This window comes from Protopterus annectens, chromosome 15.part0, assembly GCF_019279795.1.
Source record: "Protopterus annectens isolate FY-2018-M chromosome 15.part0, PAN1.0, whole genome shotgun sequence".
Lineage (NCBI taxonomy): Eukaryota > Metazoa > Chordata > Ceratodontiformes > Protopteridae > Protopterus > Protopterus annectens.
Genome location: NC_056749.1, coordinates 236,981,780 through 237,009,752, shown reverse-complemented (window position 1 = coordinate 237,009,752; position 27,973 = coordinate 236,981,780). Strand labels below are relative to the sequence as shown.

At 44.5% G+C, this 27,973-nt stretch overlaps 1 protein-coding gene across 4 annotated transcripts in view; it reads left to right on the top strand.

Moving 5' to 3' along the window:
* LOC122790165 (SLAIN motif-containing protein-like) overlaps positions 1 to 27,973 on the top strand; it is a 524,881-nt gene that overhangs the window by 267,052 nt on the left and 229,856 nt on the right. For 3 of the 4 annotated variants that reach the window (XM_044057757.1, XM_044057758.1, XM_044057760.1), the window contains exon 4: positions 5,794 to 5,946. The exons of the other annotated variant lie outside the window; for it this stretch is intronic. In XM_044057757.1, coding sequence (XP_043913692.1) covers positions 5,794 to 5,946 — 153 coding nt within the window. The remainder of the gene's footprint in view (positions 1 to 5,793; positions 5,947 to 27,973) is intronic. 4 annotated transcript variants of the gene reach the window in all.

Below are 27,973 nucleotides of genomic sequence, written 5' to 3'. Positions count from 1 at the left end.
AACTACCAGCTGCCAAAGTTTTGCACAAAAAGGTTTCATCCCACAGCCTGGAAAGTAGATGCTCTCTCATTCAATTGGAGCAATCTTCATGTGTATGCCTTTCCACCTCTGCCTCTCCTCCCAAAGGTACTCCTGAAGGTCAGACAGGGCAAGCCAAACATGATTTTAATAGCTCCAGATTGGCCTCGACAGCACTGGTACCCATTACTGAGAAGTCTGGTACGGGAGCCTCCTTGGCCTTTACCTTCGATTCCTCACCTGCTGTCTCAGGAGAACAGTCATTTACTCAATGTCAAACTTCACTCTCTACATCTAACAGCCTGGCATATTCTGTTTTAAACCCTGGAGGGTCTCAGCTTCCACAACAAGTTTTGAATGTTATTTTGGAGGCCAGAAGGCCTAGTACAAGGAAAGTGTACGCAGATAAATGGAGGAGATTTTTATTTTGGAGTACAGCAAAGGACTTTGATGTTTCTAAGCCTAATTTAAGTGTGGCTCTTCAATACCTTACTGAGTTACTGGACAAAGGTTTGTCCTTCTCCTCTATTAAGGTTCATGCTGCAGCAATTTCTGCTCACTATGACTGTGACCCACCATTGTTTTCTCATCCTTTGTTTAAGCAATTCCTTAGAGGGGCAAAGAATATAAGACCCCACGTAGAGCTCCTACTCCTGCTTGGGATCTCAATTTTGTGTTGGAGAAACTCACTCTACAACCTTTTGAGCCTGCAGCTTCTGCCGAGTTGAAATATTTATCATGGAAGACTGCTTTTTTGTTGGCCATTACCTCTGCGAGAAGGGTTTCTGAATTACAGGCCCTTATGGCGGTTGAGCCTTTCTTAATTTTCCATAAGGATAGGGTATCTTTGCATACTAATCCTTCCTTTATGCCTAAAGTGGTTTCTAGTGTGGCTTTAAACCAAACTATTCATTTGCCTACTTTTTATGCAAACCCCCAAAATAAAGGGGAAAAGATTTTACACACTTTGGATATACACAGGCAATTGCGATATTATTTGAGCAGAACTAAAGGGTTCAGGCAGTCTCAGCAGTTATTTGTTTCTTTTGCTTTGGGTTCTCAGGGCAAACCTGTTTCAAAACAAACTATTTCTAAGTGGATTGGTTTTGTATTGCTTTCTGTTATTCCCATCATGGTAAAGAGGTTCCAGCTGGGATTAGGCCTCATTCCACTAGGGCTACTGCCACTTCTACAGCTTTTTTAAGGGGTGGCTACTAAAGATATTTTGGAGGCAGCTACTTGGAGTTCAGTGCATACTTTCTCTAAGCATTACCACCTTCCACTTTACTCTAAATCTAGGGCTGGTTTTGCCACTGCAATTTTACAGGGCATTTTGGCAGCTCCTAATGCTTTATAGTTTTGCCATCCTCCCTTACCTCTGCTTTGGGATTCTACCCATATGTAAGGACTGCAGCAATGTGAGATGAAGAACATAGTACAGTTTTATACCTACCATAAATGTAGATGTTCGAAGATCTACATTGCTGCAGTCCAATTTACCCTCCCTTCCCTCTGTAGTTAGAGGCGGTGGTGTAGTTTGGGTTGTGAATATTGTAAATATTGTAAATATGATTAGTGCAGGGGTGGTTGGTTGTTTTTTGCTGTCTTTTGGTTTTGGCCTTTCTTTTTAGGGCCTTCTGACGTCTGGGGCAAGAAAAGACTGAGGATATGACGTCGGTCATGCGCATTTGTACCCTGACGTCCTGATGTCAGTCTTAAGCGCCTTGACCGACGTCAGCCTAATACTTTGGTATTCAGGCCGACCGAGGACAGCGGACTACCCATATGTAAGGACTGCAGCAATGTAGATCTTCGAACATCTACATTTATGGTAGGTACAAAACTGTACTTTTTTGATGTATATTAGACTCGAATTTCCTTTCCTCTTGATTTTTACTTACTACCACATCTAAAAATACAATAGTCTGGGAATCGACTATGTGTGGAGTTTGCAGTCTGAGATTTGACATAGTAGTTATACGTATCGGTAGATATTTGACTGATTTTATGGTAGCTGCAAAGGTTGGCTGATAGCTGCCCTGTGAATTATGTGATATGGCTATGGCCTAATGGTCTGTACTGCTGATCAGTTTAACAAGTTGCACCACGGACCTACAATTCCACGTAATGCCATGAGTTAATGTAGAATGGTCATGGCTTACTGCTCCTCGCGTATGATTGAGCAGTCAGTTGATCCTGAGGGTATTTAACAAATGTGCACTGCCACCTCAGGACACGACTAACACCTGCCACACCAAAATTAACTTTAAATTGAACAGCTGCAATGTAGAGGTGACTTCTCTGAAATTCATCCTGCTTGTTCTTAGCCCAAAAACTTTAGTGCAGTCTTACCAACACTTAAGACTTTGCCAAAACTGTTTGTATGCACATACCCAATGTTTCTCAGGAGAAGATAGTTGTAATTTTCTAGTGCCAGTACCCCTTTTGTTGTTATAGTAATGCTATTAGCTAGCCATAGTATGTAACCACTTGGTAGCTATAGATAAAAGTTGCCCTTGCACCGACCTTTGCAGCTACCATAAAATCAGTCAAATATCTACCAATACATATAACTACTAGGTCAAATCTCCAACTGCAAACTCCACACATAGTCAATTCCCAGAATATTGTATTTTTAGATGTGGTAGTAAGTAAAAATAAAGAAGAAAGGAAATTAGAGTCCAATATACATCGTAAACCTACGCTTTCCAATACCTATCTACATTACAGTAGCAATGTGTGCATTTGGTTGCTGGGCTAGGGCACTGATAACAGTATGACCAATTGCAGGTTCTGTCCAGGTAACATTGAGTATTCACGTCAAAAATCTAATGGTGACAACAAAAAATGGAGCTCAATGGTAATACAAACTAATCACAAAAAGAGAAATACTGTGCAATATTTGTATCATGTTGGGTAAGTACATTTTGCAAGCAGAAAAGTGGAATCCAGCGAGTAGCAGGTTAAGACCTGGAAATTGTAGGGTTACCACAAAGTATTTAGAGGACAAGCAAAAATAGGTAATGTTATAGGCAGTGTCCAGGGAGGCAGAGGAACTGAGAAAGGTAGAAGTAAGATGACAGTAGGCAACAAGAAATGGAAAATATTTACTTATTTACATGAAGCAGAAACATAGTGATAACCAACAGAGGAGTGGTATAAATGGGGTAATGTGCAAGTAAATTAATCTAGTGTAGAGTAATATTGATAACAGGCAGATGCCAGCATTTAATGATTTGCTAATACTGTGCATTATGCAGTAATAAGAACCAGATGCAAGCTTTACCAAATGAGTAGTAATTAGGCAACACAAATAAAAAATAAATATATAAACAGTGTGTTGACTTGCACAGGCAATAGTAAGGAAAAAGGTGTTTAAACTGATAGCTGGGAATCGAAAAACACTACCTGCAGCTAAATGATAGTACTCCTACCACTGATTTTTTTATAATCCCTCAGTACTTACAGATGACATACATGGAAAATAAATACTTTTTAGCTCATTGACTCTGGGAATGCAGGCTGTTCATATAAAGATCCTTTAGTTTTACCAGGGTTGTTTAAAGTCCTAACAAAGAAGAATATTGCAGTAGTCCTGGCTGAACATTTCCTATAAAATCTAAATGGATTTTTTCCCCAAAGAATGCTACTTGGAATCTTCCAAATAAAGCATTGCAGCTTTTGAAATGGGATAGTGTGTCTGCCTAAAGACAGTTCCATTCTAGCAATCACATCTGTGTATTTAATGAAAGAGCAGTTCTAAAGTTTGCTTTTTGCATCTTTAGTGGAAAACAGTTTACAGGCTTTATTATATGCAACTCTTAACTTGTAAAAAATTGGCCAATTGCTACAAACCCTTGCTGATTTTCTTGTGTTCTTAGTAGATGTCAACCTGCTGCACTCCTAGTATTCTGTCCACGATCACCTCTGCCACAGCTGTCATATATTAAGAGGCCTGTAGTTACGTGGATTTTCTTCCTTCTCTGCTCCTTCCCTTTTGTGCAAAAGGTGCTATAACTGCTGTCTTCCCCAATCACTGGATATGTCTTGACCAGTGAGCAATTGAAGGTCAGTCAGAGGTTCTTCCAGCACATTTGCTAGATTTAAGATTCTTCAGGTATGTGTTCTGTCCTGTACATGCTGTCCTCCCTTAGTTAATGACTGCTCTTTTAGTACTTCCTCACTTTGAATCACTCTTGTTCTTATTGCACACTCTACCTTATCCTGGCAACCTCACAGCAAAGCACTCCTTCTCAGTTTCTTTTTAATAGTTGTTGCTAAGGATTCAGTTAGCTTATCTGTTTGTTCCTTGACTTCCCTGATTTCCCTATAGTCCTTAAGTAAACTAGATATGTCTGCACCTGCACTATGCATAAACATGCATATCCCTTCTTGACTCCATTTGCTAGCAGTGAGCACATGCTTTGCCTGCTCGAACATTTGCTGCATTTTTGTATGTTGGTGTATAGTGGACATTTTCCCGAATTCCCTTCTGTCTTGTCTCTTTTGCCTGCATTAGTTGCTTTACATTCCTATTTAGACCCACTGTTTGTTTTTTTTCTGCCTGTTCATTTCAAACGCAAGTGCGTCACTAATTGCTGCAAAATTGAGAGAAGCTTTTTATAGTGAGTTTCTTATAAACCTTCCTATTAGCCAGTTTTTTTGTGCTACCAGCTTTTAGTTGCTTAGAGGTGTGCTTTGTTTTGACTATAGACTATTATTGGCAACACGAGGTGTGTTTAGTTTTTTTAAGCTGTTGGGCGTTTTATGATTCAGCTTTTTTTTCTCCTAAACTGGTAATAGACTGTGGGTACATGCTTCTGCATTTTTTCTTCTAAACTGGTAATACACTGGGGCAACTAAAACTCCATATTTATCCCAATGAACTGTGATTGGGTCTCCAGTCACCTTCAGTTTGTGTTCTCAAGAGATTTCTAGAAGCTTTCCTCTTTAGCTTCAATCTCAAGGTAGATTTTATAGCAGTTGTTAGTTATTATCCAGTACCTGCTTTTGCAGCCATACCACAAGCAGATTGTTTTGGCCTCCAGCTGAATGAATGGTCTGTTTACGCTCATTGACACTCCCTGAAGGGTTTAATAATCTTGGTCACATTTTACTTGCTCATCTGCCTGTTTTATTGCTTATTGCAGTTTATATTCTTCCAGTGCTGCATTTGTTTTATTTGGTGGTACTAGACATTTTTAATTGGGTAGTGTCTGGAAAACAAAAGGCTTCTGAGGTCTTCAGATCTGCTAGTTGAATTAAAACAAACTATTTTCTTGCACTCCTATTTCTTTTGTGGTTTTAGGTAAGTGATTAGATTCTGGCAAGTTGCCTGAAAATCTTTTTCAGCTGGTACTGAGCTACTTGTTCTTGCTGCTTTTTTTTCTTTGTGGGTTTAGGAAGAAGTGAGGGAAAGGTACACCATTCTCTGTGTAAAAGCAATGTCTTCTATGTGGTATGTTGCTGAGTATGGAGGGTTGCCAGGAGAAATGCTTGGGTTCGTGGCATCAGGATGGATTGGGTTCATAGCTGTAACCCTCCTGAAGACCGATGTTATGGTGGGTATCCTGTGCATGTTGCTTTTCAATGAAGTTGTAAAATCACTTTCCAAGTTGGCATCAAATATACTTTGCAGAACTTTATACTAGATGAAGTGCATGCTTATAACCTGATGATTTTTTTATAACAGTTTAATGGTTTAGATGTGGCATTTAATTCTTTTTGAATAACTGTGACATTAACACTGCATGCCTTTCTGCTTCCCTGTTCTAGCCAGCAGTAGGTGGAGAAGCCTGTACTGCAGTTCTGTGGCATCACCAAGTGTTTGTGGCTCAAACTCAGATGTGAGCACCTGTAGCAATGCGCTTAACTCTCCTGGGTACCTCAAATCGACTAACAAGGCAGTACTAACCAGTGGCAGTACAGGTATGGCATGTGAAAATATTAGGCAGTAGCTATTGGAGCAGAGTTTAAGCTGAGAAAGCACCAATGTTTTAAACTATTTATAAGAAGTTTAAAAATGCTCAGGTTAGTTTTATAGACCACGCTTTAAAAAGTGTAGCATGTTATAATGCCAGGAAGGGGGTCACCTGGTTGAAATTATGTTTGCAAATGCCAGGAAGTGGGTCACCTGGTTGAAATTATGTTTGCAAATGAATCATTAGGTAGACTGTTCTATGGTAGGAAAATTCACGAAAACATGTTCTGTTCCGTTTGTGACCCGTCTTCTAGAATGAGTGCGAGTTCATAGTTTGTAGAAGTTTCAACTCAATTTAGTCATGTGAGCATTAATTCCTTTCTAGAGTACATTCTAAAGCTGTGCTCCTTTCTGAAGGAGAAGTAGGCCTTTTAGCCCTGGGATAAATTTTGAGGGTACCCATATTGTCATCCAGGTTCTGCTTGAAAGATGATGTAGTTCACTGCTTAACCTTCAGAAACGGCTTATTCCAGAGATGACAGAGGCTGCTTAACGAATGTGGCTCTCCATTATGTTCATCTGCTGGTGAAGATTTAGGTCCTTGTCTCTGGTGCTTGCTTAAGCTGTTGTACTTGGTAGAATTCTAGATCTTCTATTTTCTGTTGGTATGCTGGGGACTTTTGAAATTTTAGTAAGGTCTGAGGCTTCTCTTGTTTGATGTATTGATTGAAGTACTTTCTGAATGGGGCAGTTGTACTCTGTAATTGATCTAATCAGTGCAGAATATAAGGGCGTGAAGACATGTTCAGATCTAGATAATATAATCTTGGCTATTAGTTGTGCTACATGTAAAGATTTTCTGACCACAGTTGTCATGGAATACAGAAGGAATCACCTTGGGTCCTTAACTACATTTTTGCTTAGTGGACTATTGTCTGTACATTGATGGGAAGGGTTCTTTACCAAATGAAATGGGACTACACATTTTCACAGCTAATTTGAACCCATTTTCAGTACAATACGTATTAACTAGTGTAAGCAGTTTCTGAAGATTTCAAATGTCAGAAGGGATCTTCGCAGTAATGCCCACTTTACAGATGTTCTTTGTTTTTCACTGTTGCAGTCATTACATTTAGGTTATCTGCTTGCAGGTAGCCCTCAGTCGGCCTGATTAACAAAGTCTTGGGTCCTGCGTCGGTTGCTGTCCCTTCTTCCATGATGTGAGGTCATCAGGGGTGTAAAACATGCAGCCAACGCCATTACCCCAGTCTTTCTTGCCATGCGATGTCTGAAGCAGAAGCAGTTCACAACTGCTGGTCAGCCGACTCCTGATATTTTCGTTTTTGAATTTCAGAACCGAAGTCTTCAACTAAAGCTAAGTACCCCATTGGGGAAACTTTTTCTTCCTCCTTACCGATGTCAGTAAAAGTTAATAATTGCATTACTTGTGGAAAGCAAATACCTCATAAAGATTTTCATTCGTACTGTATTCCTTGCCTAGGCCCTGACCACGATGTACCTTGCTGTCGGTTTTGTGCTTTATTTAATCGGCACACTATCCGTCGTTGGTATATTTTCGCCTCTAAATATTTCGGTTCTCGGTTTAATTATCCAGAAATATCATCGGTTAGCCATCCGACTACTGGGATTCTAAAAAAACGCAAAGATAAAGACAGAGCCAGGCCGCCGAGGTCCAAAACTGCTGACGATGCTTCTCCTAAGCCAGTCACCAATTAGCCGGTACTCATTGAGGCGCTTTTGCAGCCCCTGATACCTGCTGCTTCTGATTCACAGGCCTCTACTGAGACCCATTCGGAGTCCGGTATGCCGCGAGATGCTTCAACTATGGAACCCGCGGATGTCTCTACCTTGGATTTGACCAGAGCCGTTATGCAGGCACTGGCTTCTGAGGGTGTATTCAGGTCTACGGACTTGCATATTAAACCGATGCCTCCTTCTTCACTTAGGCCTAAATCTCGAACCATGCCTAAAAAACCGACGCCCAGGCCTCATGCTCCAGTCTCTATGCCTAAAAAACAAATAAGAATAGCTGAAGATTTAATAACTCTAATCAGGGGTAGCCAGCCCCCCTTTCTAAGAGCCCTAGGACTGAAGTTGTTTATGAATCTTCTGACCAAGATTTTGTTTTTTCTGATTCTTTTGATGATCTGGATTTGCCCTTATCTAGTTATGAGGATTCTGATGCAGAGGACTCCATTCCCTCTGCTTCCCCTCCAGAGGATTTTTCTTTTGGGGAAAACTTGCATACTCTAAGGGAGCATTTCCATTGGGAAAGCCAGGATTTTTCTGATTCAGAAAAAAGGCTTAGGGATTTTTTACTCCTACCTCAGCATAGGCCTTTAGCTATTCCTCCTGTACTAGACATTGATGCTTTTTCGGAATCTAGTTTGGCCCTTGATTTCTTGCCTCCTGCTCCCAGAAAACCTGACAGATACTACAGGGTCCCTGAGTCACACAAGTTCCTTTTTAAAAATCATATTGCGGATCCAGAGACTATTTCATAGGGGCCCAAGGGCATTAAGGCTTCTACTGCTAAAAATCCTACCCCTTCTGATAGAGACTCCAGGGCGTTGGATAGATGGGGTAAGAAGGTTTACACTTCTGCAACCTTGGCCATTAGGGCTTTAAACTGCCAGTTTCATGTTAAAGTATCAGCAACATGTTATTGGATTGCTTAAACAGAAAATGATGTTGATTCCTGACTCTGTGGAAAATAAAGAATTACAGGATTTAATGCATTCTGCTGAACAAGTTGGAAAACATACTTTGCAATGTGGTTTTGATTCATTAGAGGCCTATTGCAGGGCTGCTGGTACTGGGTCTGTGCTCAGAAGGCATGCTTGGCTTAAGAAGCAATCTTTGCCTGATTATGTTAAAGCTAAATTGTTGGATGCTGCCTTAAATCAGCACCGCCTGTTTGGCAACAAGGCTGAGGAAGTTCTTAAAAAGATGGAAGATAAAGCTAAATCTATGCAAACTGTTAGAGTTCTTACAAGTTCAGCCTCCTAGATTTAGTAGGCACTGGCCCTCTAAGAATTGGTCCTTTCCAGCCCCTTCCAAGTCTTCTCAAGCCGAACCCAGTCACAGCAAAAACTCCAGGTTTCAGTCCCAGGGGACACAAAGGACTAAGCAGTGGGGGGCCTCCACTTCCAAATCTGGGAGTAATAAGACTTCCCCCTATGGTAAACTGTCTCAATGACTTCCATTTAAAATTTCCAAGCACTTATCAACTGACTGCCCCTTTGGGGGGAAAGATTACTCTTCATGCAAAGAACTGGGAACTCATTACCCAGGACAAATGTTTTTTAAATATAGTGTTCCAGGGATACAGATTTCACTTCCACACGTTGTCAATACCAAGTGGGTGGCTGGACCTACCCCCACATCAGTGGGCAGAGGTCCAAAAACAAGTACTTTCTCTTAAGCATGGGGGCTATTCAACTGGAACCGGAAGAGGAAAAGGGACAAGGTTTCCACTCGAGAATTTTCCTGGTACCCAGAAAAGACAATTCATGGTGTCCTATCTTGGACCTGTCTACTCTAAACACCTTTTTGGAAATTCCAAAATTCAAGATGCTGACTCTTCACCAATTACTTCCTATGCTAGGCAAAGATGCCTGGTTGTCAGCACTAGATTTAAAAGAAGCTTACCTGCACATCCCAATCAGGGAATCTTGCAGAAGATACCTACGCTTTAAAGCAGGCTACAAGCACCATCAGATGTTCATCGTGCATACAGCTGCAGTCATAACAGATGGGTTCTCCTGCCATCAGGCGGGTCCTCGGTTGGCCGAATTCCAAAGTCTAGGTCCGGCGTCAGTTGTCGTTGCTTCTTCCCTGACGTCAGTGCGACGGGTATAAAGGAACCAGCCGACGCCATTTTCTTCAGTCTTTCTTGCCGCGCGGTGCCCGAAGCAGAAGCAGTTCGCAAGTGCCAGTCGGCCAGCTCTTGAGATTACGAAAATTTGGAAACTGAAGTCTTCTTAAAAGCTAAGTACCCCATTGGGGAAACTTTTCTTGCCTCAGACCGATGTCAGACAAAGTTAATAATTGTATTTCTTGTGGGAAGCAAATACCGCATAAGGATTTCCATTCCCTCTGTATACCTTGTTTAGGCCCAGACCACGACGTCTCGGTCTGTCGCTTTTGTGCTACATTCAACAAACGCACTATTAAGCGTCGGGCGGAGTTCGCCCAGCATTATTTTGGGAAAGCATTTAACTATACTATGTCGTCATACTCCGACTCCGGTTTTGTCTAAAAAATGCAAAGACAAGGACCGACACACGAGGTCCGTGGCTTCTACCGACACTACGCCAAAGCTGACTACACGTGGTCCGGTTCTCAGCGATGCGCCTACGCAGCCCCTGACTACCGACGACACTTCTTTGACGGTGTCTCCTGTGCCCGAGGTCACAGGCTCCTCGGCCCACACCCCGACTACAGATACCGAAGCCACTCTTGGCGTTGAAACTCAGAATGTGGACAGGTCCACCTCCACTCAAGGTGTTTTCAGACCTTCCTCTTCTTTCTCCATCAAGGCTTTCAAAAAGTCTAAAGCAACCTTGCACTCTGAGACCAGCTACACAGGGCCCATCTCCAGGCCCCATGCCTAAGAAACGGATGCTTAAAATGGCTGAGGATTTAATTACTCTAATCAGAGGTTCTCAGCCTCCACCGGACAAAAGGCCCAGAGTGGAGGAAGATTCCCCCTCCTCTGATCAGGGCTCCATTATTTCAGAGCACTCTGATGATCAGGAACATTCTTACTCCCCTTTTGAAGACTCTGATGCGGAGGAGTCCATCCCTTCTGTATCCCCCCCTGAGGATTACTCATTTGGGGAAACTTTGCATACCTTAAGGGAACACTTCCACTGGGAAGGCCAGGATTATTCCGATTCCAAGAAAAGGCTCAGGGAATTTCTCTTGTTACCTCAGCACAGGCCTCTGGCTATACCTCCTGTCTTGGACATCCTAGATTATGTTTACTCGGAGGCCTGCCTTAACCCGGACTCTCTACCTCCAGCTCCAGTTAAGCCTGACAGGTACTACAGGGTTCCTGACTCGCACCGATTTCTATACAAAAGCCATGCTGCTGACCCAGAGACCATCTCACAGGGCCCCAAGGGAGTTAAGGCCTCCATTGCCAAAAATCCAGTGCCTTCCGAGAGAGATTCCAGATCCTTAGAAAGGTGGGGAAAAAAGGTATATACCTCGGCTACCTTATCCATGAGGGCCTTAAACTGTCAGTTTCATATGCTAAAATACCAACAGTTTTTGTTATCACAATTGAAAAGTAGAATGTCACAACCTGAACAACCAGACTTGAAGGAGTTGCAGGATTTGATGCATAGTGCAGAACAAGTGGGTAAGCATACCTTACAATGTGGTTTTGATGCTCTAGAGGCCTCATGTAGAGCTGTTGTTACAGGATCAGTAATACGTAGGCATGCCTGGCTCAAGGAACAAGCCTTGCCTGATCATTTCAAAGCTAAATTACTAGATGCCCCTCTTCAAAAGGATGTACTATTTGGTGCTAATGCTGAGGAGGTATTAAGGAAAATGGATGAAAAGGCTAACTCAATGCAAACTGTGAAAGAATTTCTACAGGTTCAACCCCCACGTTTTAGTAGAAATTGACCTTCCAAAAACTGGTCCTTTCCTGCCACAGACAGAACCCAAAGAGGCAGATACAGGCGCCCGAGGGGAAGAGGACAACCCCAAGGAGGACAACTCACAATCTTACAGAAAGCAAACCCAATAACTTTCCCCTTTGCATGCCAACCAGGTCTCAAATGGCAGCCCCCTTAGGAGGAAAGCTGGCATTATTTTCAAAAAATTGGCATGTTGTCACAAAGGACAAATGGATCCTGGACATTATAAACAGAGGCTACAAATTCCATTTTCACACCCTTCCAAAAATGAGAGGCATGCCAAACCTGCCACACAATCAAAGGGCAGAGGCACAAAGGCAAATTACAGATCTCATAAACATGAAAGCTATTCAAGAGGTTCCTACATCTAACAAGGTCAAGGTTTTTATTCCAGGCTATTTCTGGTGCCAAGGAAGGGAAAAGATTGGAGACCTATTTTGGATCTATCCATCCTAAACACATTTCTACTGCACAAAATTCAGGATGCTCACTCTAGAGCAACTTCTTCCCATGCTGGGCAAAGAGTCTTGGCTGGTAACATTGGACCTCAAGGAGGCATACCTGCATGTCCCAATCAGACAAAATTGCAGAAGGTACCTCAGATTTCTTGCAGGTTCAATCCATTATCAATTCTCTGCATTGCCCTTTGGCTTATCTACTGCGCCCAGAGTATTCACAAAATGCCTGGCATCAGTAATTGCCTACTGCAGACTTCAAGGGATACAAATATACCCCTATTTGGACGACTGCCTGATCCAAGCAGACAGCAAGCACATTCTTCTGAAACATCTGGCTTATGTAATAATGTTATTGAACTCTCTGGGATACACAGTCAACTAAAAGAAATCATGGCTAATACCCTGTCGGAAGATAATTTTCCTGGGTGCCAATTTGGACACAAACACCCAGATGGCCTACCTCACGCCAGAGAAACAGGGGCAACTAACTCAATACTTCAGAACACTAGCAAATTGCACCAGGCTGACTGCAAGGAAAATCCTGCAGGCTCTGGGATTCATGGCATCTTGCATCTTACTAATCCCATGTGCAAAGCTGCATATGAGGAAACTACAATGGTACCTGAAAAACATATGGTCTCAACACAGCCACAGTTTGGAAACAATAATACCACTAATTCCATGTCTGCAAAAGGAATTTCTGTGGTGGGCTCAAGCATGTCAAACACAGGTCTTCCATTCAGCAAGCCTCAAGCAAATCAAGTCATCACAACAGACGCCTCGGACTACGCCTGGGGGGGGCGCACATGACAGATCGGTGCATTCAGGGCAAATGGTCCCAAAAAGAAAAGCACCTTCACATCAGTCAAAAAGAAATGCTAGTGGTAATAAATGCTATTATAGCTTTCAAGGACCTTCTACAACCAGGTCAACTACTGATAAGAACGGACAACACCACAGTTATGTGGTACATAAACAGGGAGGAACACATTCTTACCCCCTATGCAGACTGGCCATGTCACTTTGGAACATGGCCGTGGACTTACAAATGGAACTAAAAGCACAGTACTTGCAAGGCAAGGAAAACACGCTGGCAGACAACCTAAGCAGGAATATGACAGATCCACACGAATGGAAATTGCATCCAAATGTTTTTACAGAAATAACCCAAGAATGGGGAAGGCCAGACATAGATCTCTTTGCCTCCCACAAGAATCATCAATTGACAAAATTCTGCTCAAGGATCTTCCATCCAAAGGCCTGGAGAGTGGACGCTCTCTCTTTCAGTTGGACATCAATGACAGTTTATGCCTTCCCTCCTCTTCCTCTGCTGCCCAATGTTCTATTAAAGACCAAAGCAGACAGACCAAAGATGATTCTCATTGCTCCGGACTGGCCAAGGCAACACTGGTACCCACTCCTGAGGAGCCTGACACATTCCCCACCATGGACCCTGCCTCTAATGCCTCTTCTTCTGACTCAGCACAGTTTCAAAACTCTTCACAGCCAGCTAAAAACACTCAATCTAGCCGCATGGAAGATTCCTTAGCATCACAACAGGCCCTACTCTCCAAGGAGGTGCAGGATGTCATATTGGAGGCCAGAAGGCCATCAACTAGAAAAGCCTACTCCACAAAATGGAAATGTTTTTGTGTCTGGAATGAGAAAAAGGGCCAGGATCCTGGAAAACTGAATTTACCTCAAATACTACAATATTTAGCTGAACTGCTAAGCAGTGGACTTTCTTTCTCCTCCATCAAAATCCATGCCTCAGCCATTTCTGCAGAATACAACACTGATCCACCTTTATTCTCTCACCCTCTCTTAAGACAGTTCCTCAGAGGGGCTAAGAATTTAAGGCCTCCAAGGAAACAACCAATACCTGCTTGGGATCTTAATTTCATTCTGGAAAAACTGACCTTGCCTCCCTTTGAGCCAGCTGCCTCATCAGATTTGCAATATTTGTCCTGGAAAACAGCTTTCCTTCTGGCTATCACCTCAGTTCGTAGAGTTTCAGAACTACAGGCTCTCATGGCTGTCCAGCCTTTTATCGTCTTCCATCAGGACAGAGTTTCCTTACGAACCAACCCGTCCTTTATGCCTAAAGTGGTATCCAGGGTAGCTTTAAATCAGGCCATACATTTACCTACTTTTTATCCTAATCCTCAAAACAAAGGGGAGAGATTACTACATTCCTTGGACATCCACAGACAACTGCGTTATTATTTGGACAGAACAAAGCCTTTCAGAAAATCAGAACAGCTCTTTGTGGCCTATGCAGTAGGAGCTCAAGGGAAGCCAATTTCCAAACAGACAATCTCTAAATGGATAGCCCATTGCATACGCTTTTGCTATTCCTTTCATGGCAAAACTGTTCCCACAGGCATTAGAACTCATTCCACCAGGGCCACAGCCACCTCTGCAGCTTTCCTCAGAGGAGTTCCTACCAAGGATATTTTGGAAGCAGCCACTTGGAGTTCTGTGCCTACCTTCTCCAAGCACTACAACCTACCATTATACTCCAAATCTAGAGCAGGCTTTGCCACTGCAGTCTTGCAGGGCATTTTGGCTCCTCCTAGTTCCACCTAGTGCCTACCACCCCTTTCTTAGCTTTGGGATTCTACCCATCTGTTATGACTGCAGCTGTATGCACGATGAACATAGTACAGTTTTGTACCTACCATAAATGTAGATGTTAGAGTGCTAATACAGCTGCAGTCCAGGTTTCCCTCCCTCCTTCCCCTCTTGGGACAGGCCTATAGGCTAACACATCCTCATACAACCTGATTGGGGTTTTCATTTATGATATATTTGCTTGCAACTACTGTATTTTGATTATATTGCACTGCATTACCACACAAATTTATGTATTGCCTTCCTTCTGGGGGCACCTAACATCTGGGGCAAGAAAAACTGAAGAAAATGGCGTCGGCTGGTTCCTTTATACCCCTGTTGCACTGACGTCAGGGAAGAAACGACGACAACCGACGCCGGACCTAGACTTTGGAATTCGGCCGACCGAGGACCCGCCTGACGGCAGGAGAACCCATCTGTTATGACTGCAGCTGTATTAGCACTCGAACATCTACATTTATGGTAGGTACAAAACTGTACTTTCTCTGCACTGCCCTTTGGCTTATCTACTGTTTGCCTAGCTCCAGATATTGCATTTTGCAGGCAAAGAAATATTCAAATATACCCATACCTGGACGATTGTCTAATTCAGGCAGAAAGCCAGGACATACTTTTGAATCAGCTGGCCTTTGTACAAAGGGGTCTAACCTGTCTGGGGTACATCATAAATGAAAAGAAATCACACCTGGTACCCTGTCAACAAATTATATTCCTGGGAGCAAGCTTGAATACAACTTCCCAGATGGCTTACCTAACATCAGAGAAACAAATTCATTTGACAACCTACTTCAAATAAGTGGCCACAAAAACCCTGCTATCTGCAAGACAAATAACTGCAAGTCTTGGGGTTCGTGACCTCCTGCATTCTTCTAATTCCATATGCAAGACTGCATATGAGGAAACTACAGTGGTATCTAAAAAGCCTATGGTGTCAACATTCTCAGGATCTAGAAGCAATGATTCTTATCATACCTTGCCTACGCCTAGAATTCCTTTGGTGGGTAGAGGCCTGCCACCAAAACAAGGGACTATCTTTCACACCACCCCCTGCCACCCAAACCCTAACAACAGATGCATCAGACTATGCATGGGGAGCTCACCTGGCAGGGAAGTGTATTCAGGGCAAATGGAACCTAAATCAAATGCACCTGCATATCAATCAAAAAGAAATGTTAGCTGTACAGAATGCTCTGACAGCCTTCAAGGACCACATTCTTCCAGGACAACTTATGGTAAAGATGGACAACACCGCTGTTATGTGGTACATAAACAAGCAGGGGGGTACACATTCTTACCCCCTCTGCAGACTAGCCATGGCATTGTGGAACACAGCCTTGAGATACCAAGTACACCTACAAGCTCAATTCCTGCCAGGAATGTTAAATACACTGGCAGACGGACTAAGAAGAAACCTCATGGACCCACACGAGTGGAAACTGGAACCAAGGATTTTCAACATGTTGACAAGCAAATGGGGGAGCCCAGATATAGACCTTGTGTGCCTCTCCCCAGAACTACCAGTTGGACAAATTTTGCACAAGGATGCCCCACAAGCAAGCCTGGAAAGTGGATACTCTGTCCTTCAGCTGGAGAAACCTATCAGTCTATGCCTCCCCCACCCCCTGCCTCTGCTTTCCAAAGTACTACTAAAAATCAAATGGGACAAACCAAGGATGATTTTGATTGCTCCAGACTGGCCACGCCAGCACTGGTACCCCCTCCTGCACAGTGTCACAGTTATCCCCATGGCTCCTGCCTCAGAACAGTTATCCCCATGGCACCTGCCTCAGACTCCTTCCCTGTTGTCTCAGCAGGAGAACCAGATTCTGCACCCTTCAGCTTCTAACACTGAACCTTGCAGCCCGGCTAATTACATAATCTCTCCTCTACCATCCCTCAGTAAACCTGTGATGGATATTTTAGAGGCAAGGAGGCCTAGTACTAGGAAATCTTATGCTGAAAAATGGAAAAGATTCTGTGCCTAGAACCATTCTCAAGGGATGAGCACAGCAGCGCCCAATTTACCTCAGATTTTACAATACTCAACTGAGATGCTTCACAAGGGCCTGTCTTTTTCCTCCATTAAAATCCACGCTTCAGCCATTTCAGCTCATTATAGCACAGAACCTCCCCTCTTCTCTCATCCACTGCTCAAGCAGTTCCTCAGAGGGGCCAAAAATTTGAGACCACCCAGGAGAGCTCCAACCCCAGTCTGGGACCTTAACTTTGTTTTGGAGAAACTCACTCTACCTCCTTTCGAGCCAGCTGCTACTGCAGACTTAAAATTTTTTCTTTGTAAGCAGCTTTCCTTTTTGCAATCACTTCAGCTAGAAGGGTATCTGAATTGCAGGCCCTTATGGCAGTGGAGGCTTTCATCATCTTTCATGCGGACAGGGTGTCCCTCAGAACCAATCCATCCTTCATGCCCAAGGTGGTATCCAGTGTGCCTCTTAATCAGTCTATTCATTTGCCAACCTTATTTCCCAATCCACAGAACAAAGGGGAATGGATACTGCATTCCTTAGATGTGCACAGACAACTTAGATTCTACTTGGACAGTACTAAACCTCAAAGGAAATCTGAACAACTGCTGGTGGAATTTGCTGCAGGGGCAGAGGGGAAAGGCTATTTCAAAGCAAATCATTTCTAAATGGATAGGCCATTGCATTCATGTCTGCTATAAGCACCATGGAAAACCTGTCCCCCAGGGGATCAGATGTCACTCCACCAGGGCTGCATCTACTTCTACAGCCTTTCTCAGAGGTGTCCCTACCAGGGACATCCTAGAAGCTGCTACATGGAGTTCTGTGCATACTTTCACAAAGCATTATCATTTGTCACTTTTCTCTAAATCCAGAGCTGGCATTGCCACAGCAGTCTTGCAGGGCCTTATAGCTGGTCCTAATGCTATCTAAATTCCTCCTCCCAACCATAGCTTTGGGAATCTACCCAAATGTAATGACTGCAACAGTGAAACACGAAAAACATAGTACAGTTGTGTACACTTACCATAAATGTAGATGTTCGAGTGTATTCACTGTTGCAGTCCTGGTTATCCTCCCTCCAGCCCCCTAACTTCTTTTGGCTATACCTCTACTTTCCTTTACTATACTTTAAAAGCCTTTTTGGTGTATTTCCTTTTTTGTTGGAGGTATATCATTGTACTTTTGTATTTAATTGCTCCCCATTAGGGGGGCATCTGACATCTGGGGCAAGAAAAACTGTGATGTAATGGCATCAGCTGCATGTTTTATACCCCTCACAACCTGACGACATGGAAGAAGGGACAGCAGCCGACGTAGGACCCAAGACTTTGTTACTCAGGCCAACTGAGGGCTACCTGCAAGCAGATAACCCAAATGTAATGACTGCAACAGTGAATACACTCTAACATCTACATTTATGGTAAGTGTACACAGCTGTACTTTCTCTAATGACTTAGTTAACCATAGGTCCTAGTTCTTTGCTTGGAGATCAAGGATGTAAATGTCAAAATTGAGGTGTCCCAGTATAGAGCCCTGGTGGACTCCCCTGGCTGCCTTCATACTGACGCAAGCTAAAGGGAGCTGCCATTAAAGTTACTTGGAGATCAATTAAGGATAAGAGAACTGAAGATTTGTATGAGTACTGTTTCTTGAAGTGTAAAGAAATTCATGGAACGCAATACTAGTAACTAAGAAATTTGGCTGGAGGAATGTTATTAACAGGTAGATATGATGCAGTATGCTTAATATATGATCTGAAGTAGTTGACTTTATTTGATCATCAACCTGTGGGTATTTGGATCTGGATCAGAACCGAGATGTCAGCTTCACCAGCATCTGATCCGAGCTCCAAGCTCCTCGCCTTACCCATAATACCCCTCCATTTCCTTCCTTCCCTCAGATCTCGTTTGCCGTGGCTTAGCCTAGCATTGTTGTCTCGGGGCTCCAGGCATGGTGAGTAGTTGTAGTGATGGTTATTGGGTGTTTGTACTTTTCTGGTAGTGTCAGATAGGTTCCCTTTCCCTTCTTAGCCTCCCCTTTCGCTGTTGCGTCGCATTTGCAAAAAAAAAAAAAAAAAATTCAGTTTAGTTAGTGTAGTGCCTTTTTTCACCCTTCCCCTTCTTTGTTAGTCAGTTTGTGTGTGTGTGTGTGTGTGTGTGTGTGTGTGTGTGTGTGTGTGTGTGTGTGTGTGTGTGTGTGGTCGGGCAGGTTAGGGCTTTGTGCTTTGTAATGGCTGATCAGCTGAAGCTGGTATTTAGAAAGTGCACAAGAGTGTGGCCACGAGTTGTCCCCGGCCGATGGTCATACTGTGTGTGGTTTGTTTGGGGGTTCCCCATCTTTCTTCCACCTGCACTATTTGTGCAGGGTTTAACCCCAGGGCCCTGAAAGATCGTATGTCTAAATTAGACTTGAAGGGACTTCTCCCTACTACGGAGGCAGCTGTGACTGCTGCTGCTTCTTCTGCTACACTTTTCTTCCCCTTCCTTCCAGGCCGGGACTCAACCTCCTGCTCAGAGGTCTATCGATAGCGAGCACATGAAAGAAAAACAAAAAGACAAAGGGAGGAAGAGATCCCCGGACCAGTCGGATCCAGTGGGTCCTTTTCTGAAGCAACAAATGATGTCCAGGCCTAGCAGTCCTCTGCTCTGCTTGCCCAGATTCTCACAGGAGCCAGACCTTCTTCTAGGGCTTCTGTACATAGACTCTTCTCGCTGGTGTCAGTGGCCTCATTGCTCTCCACCAGAAGCTTAAGTGAGGCACACATAGACAAAATGATGCAAAGGTTTATTCGCACCCAGATTCAGATGGGGGTCTTGCCAGCCCCTTCTCCCTCTGGAGCAGGGAGCTCGCTTCCCTTTTTCACCCCAATAACTCCTTCTCCTTTCTGACCCCTGGTATCTGAGTTTATGGATCTGAGAGGTCCTGGGGTCAGGGGGGGTCGTACCGATGGTACCAGGTACCTCGATGGCGGCCATTACCTTGAGCGCATCGGACCTGATTAGTTCAGACCAGAGAGGCTCTCTGAGCCAAAGCCTGGCCGTCTGAACCAAGGGGTTGGGTTTTTTTCCATTGGTGCTGACTTTTTTGAGTCAAGGCCCTCTCCTTGGTATCTTGGCTCTGCTGGGCTCTGCTCCAATCCCCCATCTGATCCAGGGAGAGCAGCTTCTTTGTTAGCTTCCCAGGAGGCTCGCTGTCCTTCTGCTTTTGATGTGGTGGAAAGGATTCTGTCCAGTGGATTGAGACCCCTGACCATCTCCTCGGATTCCGCCCCTACCCCCTCCCCTCTAGGTGCGACTTCAGCCATTTTGCCCATTCAGGAACAGCCTGTGCTCTATGTGCCCCAGATTGTTCCCCTTGAGGAATAACAGGCAGTTTGCGAGTCCTCTTGGGAGATCCCCACCAAAGAAGTTCCTTGTAAACAAACGTGCAAAAGGAGGTACCTGGACTTCTCCCCAGAATTCCCTCACTGAGTACACCGCTATGGAGGAAGAGGGAGGTTCCCCCAGATCACACCCTGGCGATGTCTCCTTTGGAGACTTCATGGAAATCCTGCACCAGCAGGGACATTGATCCACCTCCCCAAGCCTTCCTCTGATGAGTCTGTGTTTCTGTAGGCCTTTGGCATGGGCCCCTCTACTTCTTGGGTGTCCCTCCCCTGGTAGATCCCTTGGTGGATCTTATTACCACCCGGGCATGGAAGAAACTGGACACCATAGAGCCAATGCCAAAGCATCCAGACAAGATTCTAAGTCCTTCTGTGGATAGGCCCAGTTGGAACAAGGGGTCCCCTGTAGGTGCTATGGTGGTAGCAGCTGCCACTAAGAAAGAACTAGCTCAGGAAAGTTGTACAGTCCACCCCCCCCCCCAAGCGAGAGTCCAGGACAATGGATCATCTAGTGAAGCAGGTGTATGCTTCAGCCACTTTTTATGTAAGGGTGCTGAATTATTTGGCCCACATCACTTGACCTGCAGTGCAACCTAGTCAGGGAGCTGAGTTGCCCCCGGAGTCAGTGTCACTGGAGGATAAGCATTTATATTCTCCATGCGAATGGCCAACTTTCAAAGTGGTTTCTAATACGTCCATGCACCTCTTTTCGTATGCCACCAAAGGAGTGCAAGGGCGGCTGGGTCCGGCGTTGCCATGAGGCGACATGCCTGGCTCAGGCTATGTTAGTTCATGGAACCCTTTAAGGCATTTTTCACGAATGCCCCTTATGACGGCTCTTCCTTGTTTGGGAAGACTGTTCGTGAGACGTTGATCCAGAGTGAAAAGGATGGGAAGACACTGTCTGCCGTTGGGATCCGCTTTTTGAACCCTCAAACCCTCCTTTTCCAGGAATCAGTGCAGGCAAAAGATGTGGTTCCAGAAGTCTCAGTATTCCCGGGACACTCAGGACTCGTATTCCCCCAGAGGCAGAGGGGGTCCAGACAAACGCCGGCCCAGAGGCAGGGGGCATCCGAGAAATTTTGGGTCTCTAGAACCATTCTCGGACAGGCCTGCACAGCAGCCCTGAGGGGTTGCCTGACTGCTCTGCTCATGAGGCAGTCTGGGGTCATATTTCGCTGCATCTGATGGCATGGGAGTTTGTGTCAACAGTCTGTTGGGTGCTTCAGGTCATATGCAGAGGCTATACCATCCCCTTTGTAGTTACTCCCATTTCCCCAAAACACCTCTCAGATATTCCAGCTGAGCAAAGGGAGGTAGTGGCGCTCGAAATTTTCAAGCTAAGGAAACGAGTTATCCAGTCCATCCACCGAGATCAGTCCGGATTGGGCATCTACTCCAGGTTCTTTTTGGTGCCAAAAAAGATGGGGGACATAAGACCTATTCTGGATCTTTCCACCCTGAACCTGTCAGTTGCCAAAGAAAAGTTCCGGATGGTCACATTACAATCCATCCTGCCTTACCTGCAGGAAAACGACTGGATGTGCTGCATAGATCTCCAGGATGCATACTACTGTATAAAGATGCCCAGACGCTCCAGGAGGTTCCTCTGCTTTTGGCTAGGAGCCAATAATTATCAGTTTCGAGCCCTACCCTTCAGTCTCACCACAGCCCCCATGGTGTTCACCAAGGTCATGGCAGTAGTAGCGGCTCACCTGAGGCTCCAGGGAATACAGGTCTTTCCATAACTGGACGATTGGCTCATTGCTGTTCCCACCAAGCATCTACTTTGTCAGGCTAGAGACTATTTCCTGAATCTGTCAGACATTCTGGGAATTAGGATAAACGCATCCAAGTATTCTTTAGATCCTGTCCAAGTTTAGACTACATTGGAGCAAGGATAGACACGTTGTAAACAAAAGTTTTTCTAACTCTGGAGAGAGTTTGAAGCTTAAGACTCCATGTGTCCGTGATCTTTCAGTCTCAGCTTCCTTCAGCCAAGGTGGTATTACGAGCCCTAGTTTCCATGGCAGTCACCATTACTCTTCTTCCCTGGGCTCGTCTGCATATGTGGGCTCCACAGTGGACACTAGCAGTCCAATGGTTGTTATTAGATCTGCCGTTGACACATCCTATTCATATAAGTAACGCTTGCAGGAAGTTCCTCATCTAGTGGTTACACTCCTCAGAACTAGTGGAGGGACGAACATTTATTTCAGCCCCTCCCTAAGCCACGGTGACCATGGATGCCTCCCAACTAGTGGGGGGGGGGCATTGCTCAGGCAGGACAGTCCAAGGTATGTGGTCCCCGAATGAGACCGACTCGCATATAATGTTCTGGTGATGAGAGCGGTCCTTTTGTCATTGCAGGCCCTTCATGCCTTTCTTCCTCTGGGAGCCATTACAATTCAGACAGACAACATGTCAGTGGTCTGGTACATCAACAAACAGGGAGGAACCAGATCTTACTCCCTTTGTAGCGAGGCCATAAGAGTGTGGGAATGGGCTGTCTCCACCAGTCGAATTCTGGTAGCAACGCACATTCTGGGTTGATCCGACATACTGGCAGACAAACTGAGCAGGACTGTTCTGATGCCTTACGAATGGTCTCTGAATCCTTCTGTAGCGGAGCAAGATCTTCCTCTAGTGGGGTCGGCCTTGCTGCGATCTCCGCATCTCCATCCAATGCGAAGTGCACCGAGTTCTTTGGTCTAATCCTCCCCACAGGGGGAATACCCCAGGGGTGCTCTGGTCCATGCTTGGCCTCCCAGTCTTCTCTATGCTTACCTCCCATTACCTCTGATAACAAAATTCATCCAGAAGGCTCACAGGTTGGAAAGCAAAGTAGTCCTCATTGCCCCATTTTGGCCTCGCCAAATCTGGTTTCCCTTCCTTTGGTCTCCTCTAATAGTTCCTCCATGGATCTTGGATCCGATACCGGTTCTCATCTCACACCCCTTGAGCATTTCTCATCCAGACCTGGTCATTCTGAAGCTCACTGCTTTGGCTGCTCCAGTTCCCATGAATGCTAGGACTCCCGGTCTGTCTTCGCCGGTCAAGACTATTCTGGTGGTAGCTCATAAATCGTCCACCAGAAAACTATACCATAGCAAATGGAAGTGTTTCTCTATCTGGGCTTCTCAAAGGGATTTGGATCCTTTCACAGCTCCTGTCTCAGCGGTCTGTGAGTTCTTGGCGTACATTTTCCAGCAGGACGCTAGCTCATCTACAGTAAAACTTCAACTAGCTGCCATTTTCATTTTCCATATAGGTGAGAACATGGCTTTATTAGCGCCTTCCACACTTTTGCAAAACCTTTATTAAAGGTACCTTTCTTTTAAGATCCTGGTTAAAGATCTTACTCCTCCTTGAGATCTTACCCTAGTTTTACAAGCTCTGGTTGCTCCACCTTTTGAGCTGGCTGCTTCTGTGGATCTGAAATTTTTATCTTGGAAGACAGCCTTTCTAGTGGCTGTCACCTCGGCTAGGAGGGTGTCAGAACTCCAGGCATTATCTATCAAACCTCCGTATATGATTTTCCATAAGGACAGGGTTTCACTTTGCACTAATCCTTCTTTTCTTCTTAGTGACCTCTGAAACTAATATCAATCAGATGATGCCTTTACCTGTTTTCTTCCCAAATTTTCAGAACAGGGGTGAATATAAATTGCATTTGTTAGACGTGCAGAGACGGATACATTTCTATTTAAATAGGACTAATGCCTTTCACAGATCTGACCAACTGTTTGCATCTTTTTCTACACCCTTTCTGGGCAAACCGATCTCTAAAGTAACCATTGCCAGATGGATTTCATTTTGCATCCTTCAGGTTTACAAGAACAGAGGCATGTCACCTCCAGGACAAATCAAAGTCCATTCTACTAGGTCCATGACTACTTTTGGTCAAGGGTGTCTTTGGATGATATTTGTTTGGCGGCTACCTGGTCCTTATCTTACACCTTCATTTCTCACTACAAACTGGACATGATATCTACAGGGAGACCATCTTTTGGCTCTGCGGTGCTCTGTAATATACTTCCATGAGGGCCACCCAAATGTTTGGTAGCTGGGAACTCTGTCCCACAGGTTGAAGATCAAATGAAGTAAACTACTTCAGATAAGGAAGTTATGTACTCACCATAATGTTCCATATGAGTAGTCGGACTTCATTTGTCATCAACCATCCCTCCCTCTTTCCCCCTGACCTTCTCATGTTCCTACTTTGGTAGGCAGGGGAGAGCGCCTATGCGGCTGCCCTGTGTTTCTTTGTTAGTAAGATCCATCGGGCCAGGTTTATGTTATGGTGTAGCAAACTCGATCTGAGGGAAGGAAGGAGATGGAGGGGTATTATGGATAAGGGGAGGAGCTTGGAGCTCGGATCAGATGGTGGTGAAGCTGCCGTCTTTGATCCGATCACTCACAGGTTGATGACAAATGAAATCCAACTACTCAGATGGAATGTTATGGTGAGTACATAACTTCTTTATATTCAATATATTGATCACTGCTGAAGCAGCCTTAGCTATATGGATTATATCCTGGGTGTAGGCAGAGCACTGAAGTCCAACACTATAGCAACAGTTGTATGTTCCTCTACGTGGTGTCCGCACTTTTTATTTTCTAGATTTTTCCCATATTTAAATGATTTGCTTATCTTTGCAGTCTCTTTTTCAAAGTGTCAGGTGTCTCTGCTCCAAGAGACCATTAAAGTCTTCCTTGACTCCATCATATAGGAGTGTGTTCTTAGTGTCTTCTAGACACCTCAGTTCAAAGAGCTTTTTTTCCACAGCAAAAATCTATATCTAGATATGCTTCTAAGGTTTTCCGCTCAGACTTCAATCACTTTGAGAAAATGCCTCCAGATTTTGGATCTAACTGCAGCTATGAATTCTCATGGTACCACTCCACATGAGAAAGATACAATGGTATCCGAAGTCTCTCTGGTTCCAGCACCAACACCTATTGTCTTTGCACATTCCATTACTGGGGTCTCTCAGAAGTGAAATTACTTGGTGGAGATGGCAAATATCCCTAAATCCAAGTCTCCCATTTCTCTTTCCCTGTTCCAAAGCAGTCATTCACCATAGATTTCTCTGACTAGCAGCCTACACATACCATTGTATTACAGAGCACTTTCTGAAAAGTCAACATAAAAAGCGTATGTTAAGTATTTTGTGAACAATAAAATCTACTAAAACTGTACAAAAAGCAACATTATCAGTAAGCAGTATCCTTTACAGTGATTGAACATTGATGTTTGTACAGTTGGAGATTCAATGGCCAGTGGTCCATATGATGGAACACTTACGTGGGTTTGTTCCCAGGTCTCAGACGTTCAAAAGAGGTATTATGAACTCTTGCAAGTGGGCTTACCCAGACCTTCTGTAGTACTTCCTGTTTAAGTTGCTCTGTTGGACACACAGCAGCTTTTCATGATCCTGATTCTCTCAACCTCATGCCTTTAAGAAGCCATACAAGTTATATAAAGTACCAAAGGATCATAAATACCTGTATAAAAGTCCTTCATCTGATCCTGCTGTTATTTCCATGTCCACAGATAAGCCATCCAGACTGCTTTCCTCTTCCAAGCTTCTGCCTTCTGAGAAGGACAGCCATGCTATGGACAGATATTGGGGTGGGGGGTGGGATATGTACTTCTACTTTGGCTTTAGGTCCATTGATTTATCAGACCCACATGACTAGCTATGTACTGGCTCTTCTCTGCCAGCTTGGGGGTGGGGGGTATTGACTAACGTGCTTGATTTGGAGAAAAAGACCTCGCTCTCTTCTGAGTTCTGCTCTCAGGTTGCCATTCCATTAAATACATCTGATACTTTTTCTAGGGAAGCTGCACCTGCCTGGTTTTGTCATGAGGAGATATTCCTAGTTACACCTGCAGGCTTTATCTGAGAATGATAAGGCCAGACTTTTAGGTTCTCCTTTTGGCAACCAGAATCTTTTTGGTGTTTTGGCACTGCTGCTGCAGAATGTTTAAAACTCTGCAGGATAAGTACTAAATTATGAAAAACCCAAGTTGTAGAGGAACTATCCTTTGAATTTTTTTTTCCATAGGCCACCTAGACAACCTGCTAAAAGTGGGCTTTTAAGCAGATTTTCCCAGATAATCCCACTCAGTTCTAGAGACAAGTCATTTTCCTGCTAAATCTGCCTCTGTCATTCAGCTCCCCTCTCCCTTGGCTAGATTCCTCTGTCACTCTGACTAATCCTTTCCTTCCCTGTTTGACAGCTGATGACCACTGACACCTGGGTTTTCTCCATCGTCCAACACTGTTATTTTATCACTTGGAAGTCACTTCCTCTGTTGTCTCCTCCTCTTTGCCAGCTCCATCATTTTCTTCTGGTCCTGCGGGATCTGGTGGAACAGGAAACCACACAATCTGTTCCTGCTTCTCAGGAAGGAGGTGTTATGGAGGCCCATACTAGACCTCTGCTATCTCAACATCTTTCTCAAGTTTCCTGTCCTTCAGATACTTTTCGGATATCCCCTGGATTTGAAGGATGCTTACCTCTATATTCTTATTCACCTTCTCTTCAGGAAAGTTTTACATTTCTCTGTTTCTTCCTCTCATTATCAGTTCACTGCTTTGCATTTTTGTTTTTCTACAGCTCCAGGGGTATTTACCAAACGTCTGGCCCCTATAGTAGCTTTCTGCAGACTTCAGGAAATGCAGATATTCAAAACAATTAAAAGGCAATATTATTACAAGTGCTTTCGAATGCAGCAATATACAAACCTCAGACAAAAAGAAACTCTAGGTTTAAATAAACCTCTAAAGATGACATCATCACTCATCATCCATAAATTAAATTAAAGATGCATCCCTTCCAAAATTCATAAAATATTAATTATAAATCCATTTATAATCATAAAATAATATAAAACCAACTTCTAAAACTAAACAATCTGAAGTAGGCACTTCATTTGTCAGCAACCTTTGGGATACGGATCCGATCTCGGATCCGAGCCGGCAACTTCTACCACAGCATAGATCCAAGCTCCTAGCTCCTCCCTTTACCCATAATCCCCTGCCAACCCTGACTGACCTCAGATCTAGTTTGCCGCGCTTCAAGCTACAAGCTGGATTTTGAGCTCCTGCTACTTAGTGAAGTTTTGTGAGAAAAATTTTTTCCTATTGCTATCTTTTTCTTCATGTGAGTGAGAGCGAGTGTTTAGGTACCCCATAGCCCTATATCTTTCTCGATTTAATTTATTTTGTGGTTATTTTTCCTCCTTACCCTCGCTGGTTGTAGTGTGTGTTTGTGGTGTGTGTAGGGGCCTAGTGAGCGTTTCTGTGCTACCATGTCAGAGGCCCCTAAAGCCATCTTTTCAAAGTGCACCGAGTGTGGCCATAAGCTTTCACCAGCAGATGGCCACACCCAGTGTGTTAGGTGCCTTGGGGTTGAACACCTCTCCTCGGGATGCGCGATTTGCATGGCGTTCAACCCCAGGGCACTTAAGGACTGGAGGTCGAAGCTGATTCTGGTGGGCCTTTTCCCCCCGGATTCGGCTCCGGCCTCCGGTGCTTCTGTGGCCGCTACCCAGCCCTTGGTGGCAGCCACCCCTGCCTCCCTCCCTCCGGTCAGGACTCAACCTCCCACTTTGGCTCCGGAGGAGAGGGAGGCCGGGAAAACTAAATGGAAAGAGAAGCACCATAAGCGGCGGGCTGAGGACTCCTCCTCGGCCCTGCCAGCCAAACGAGCTTCTCCATCCAGAGCTTCTGGATCCCCTCCTCCTCGGCTCCGGTCCCCTTGCTTCTCACCGGGACCTGAGGAGGAGACCCGGTCCGCGTCGAGGTTATCGAGGCGGCACTCTAGTTCTGCCTCTGTGGCCTCTTCGAGGTCCACTTTTAGCATGTCAGATGAAGACATGGACCGGA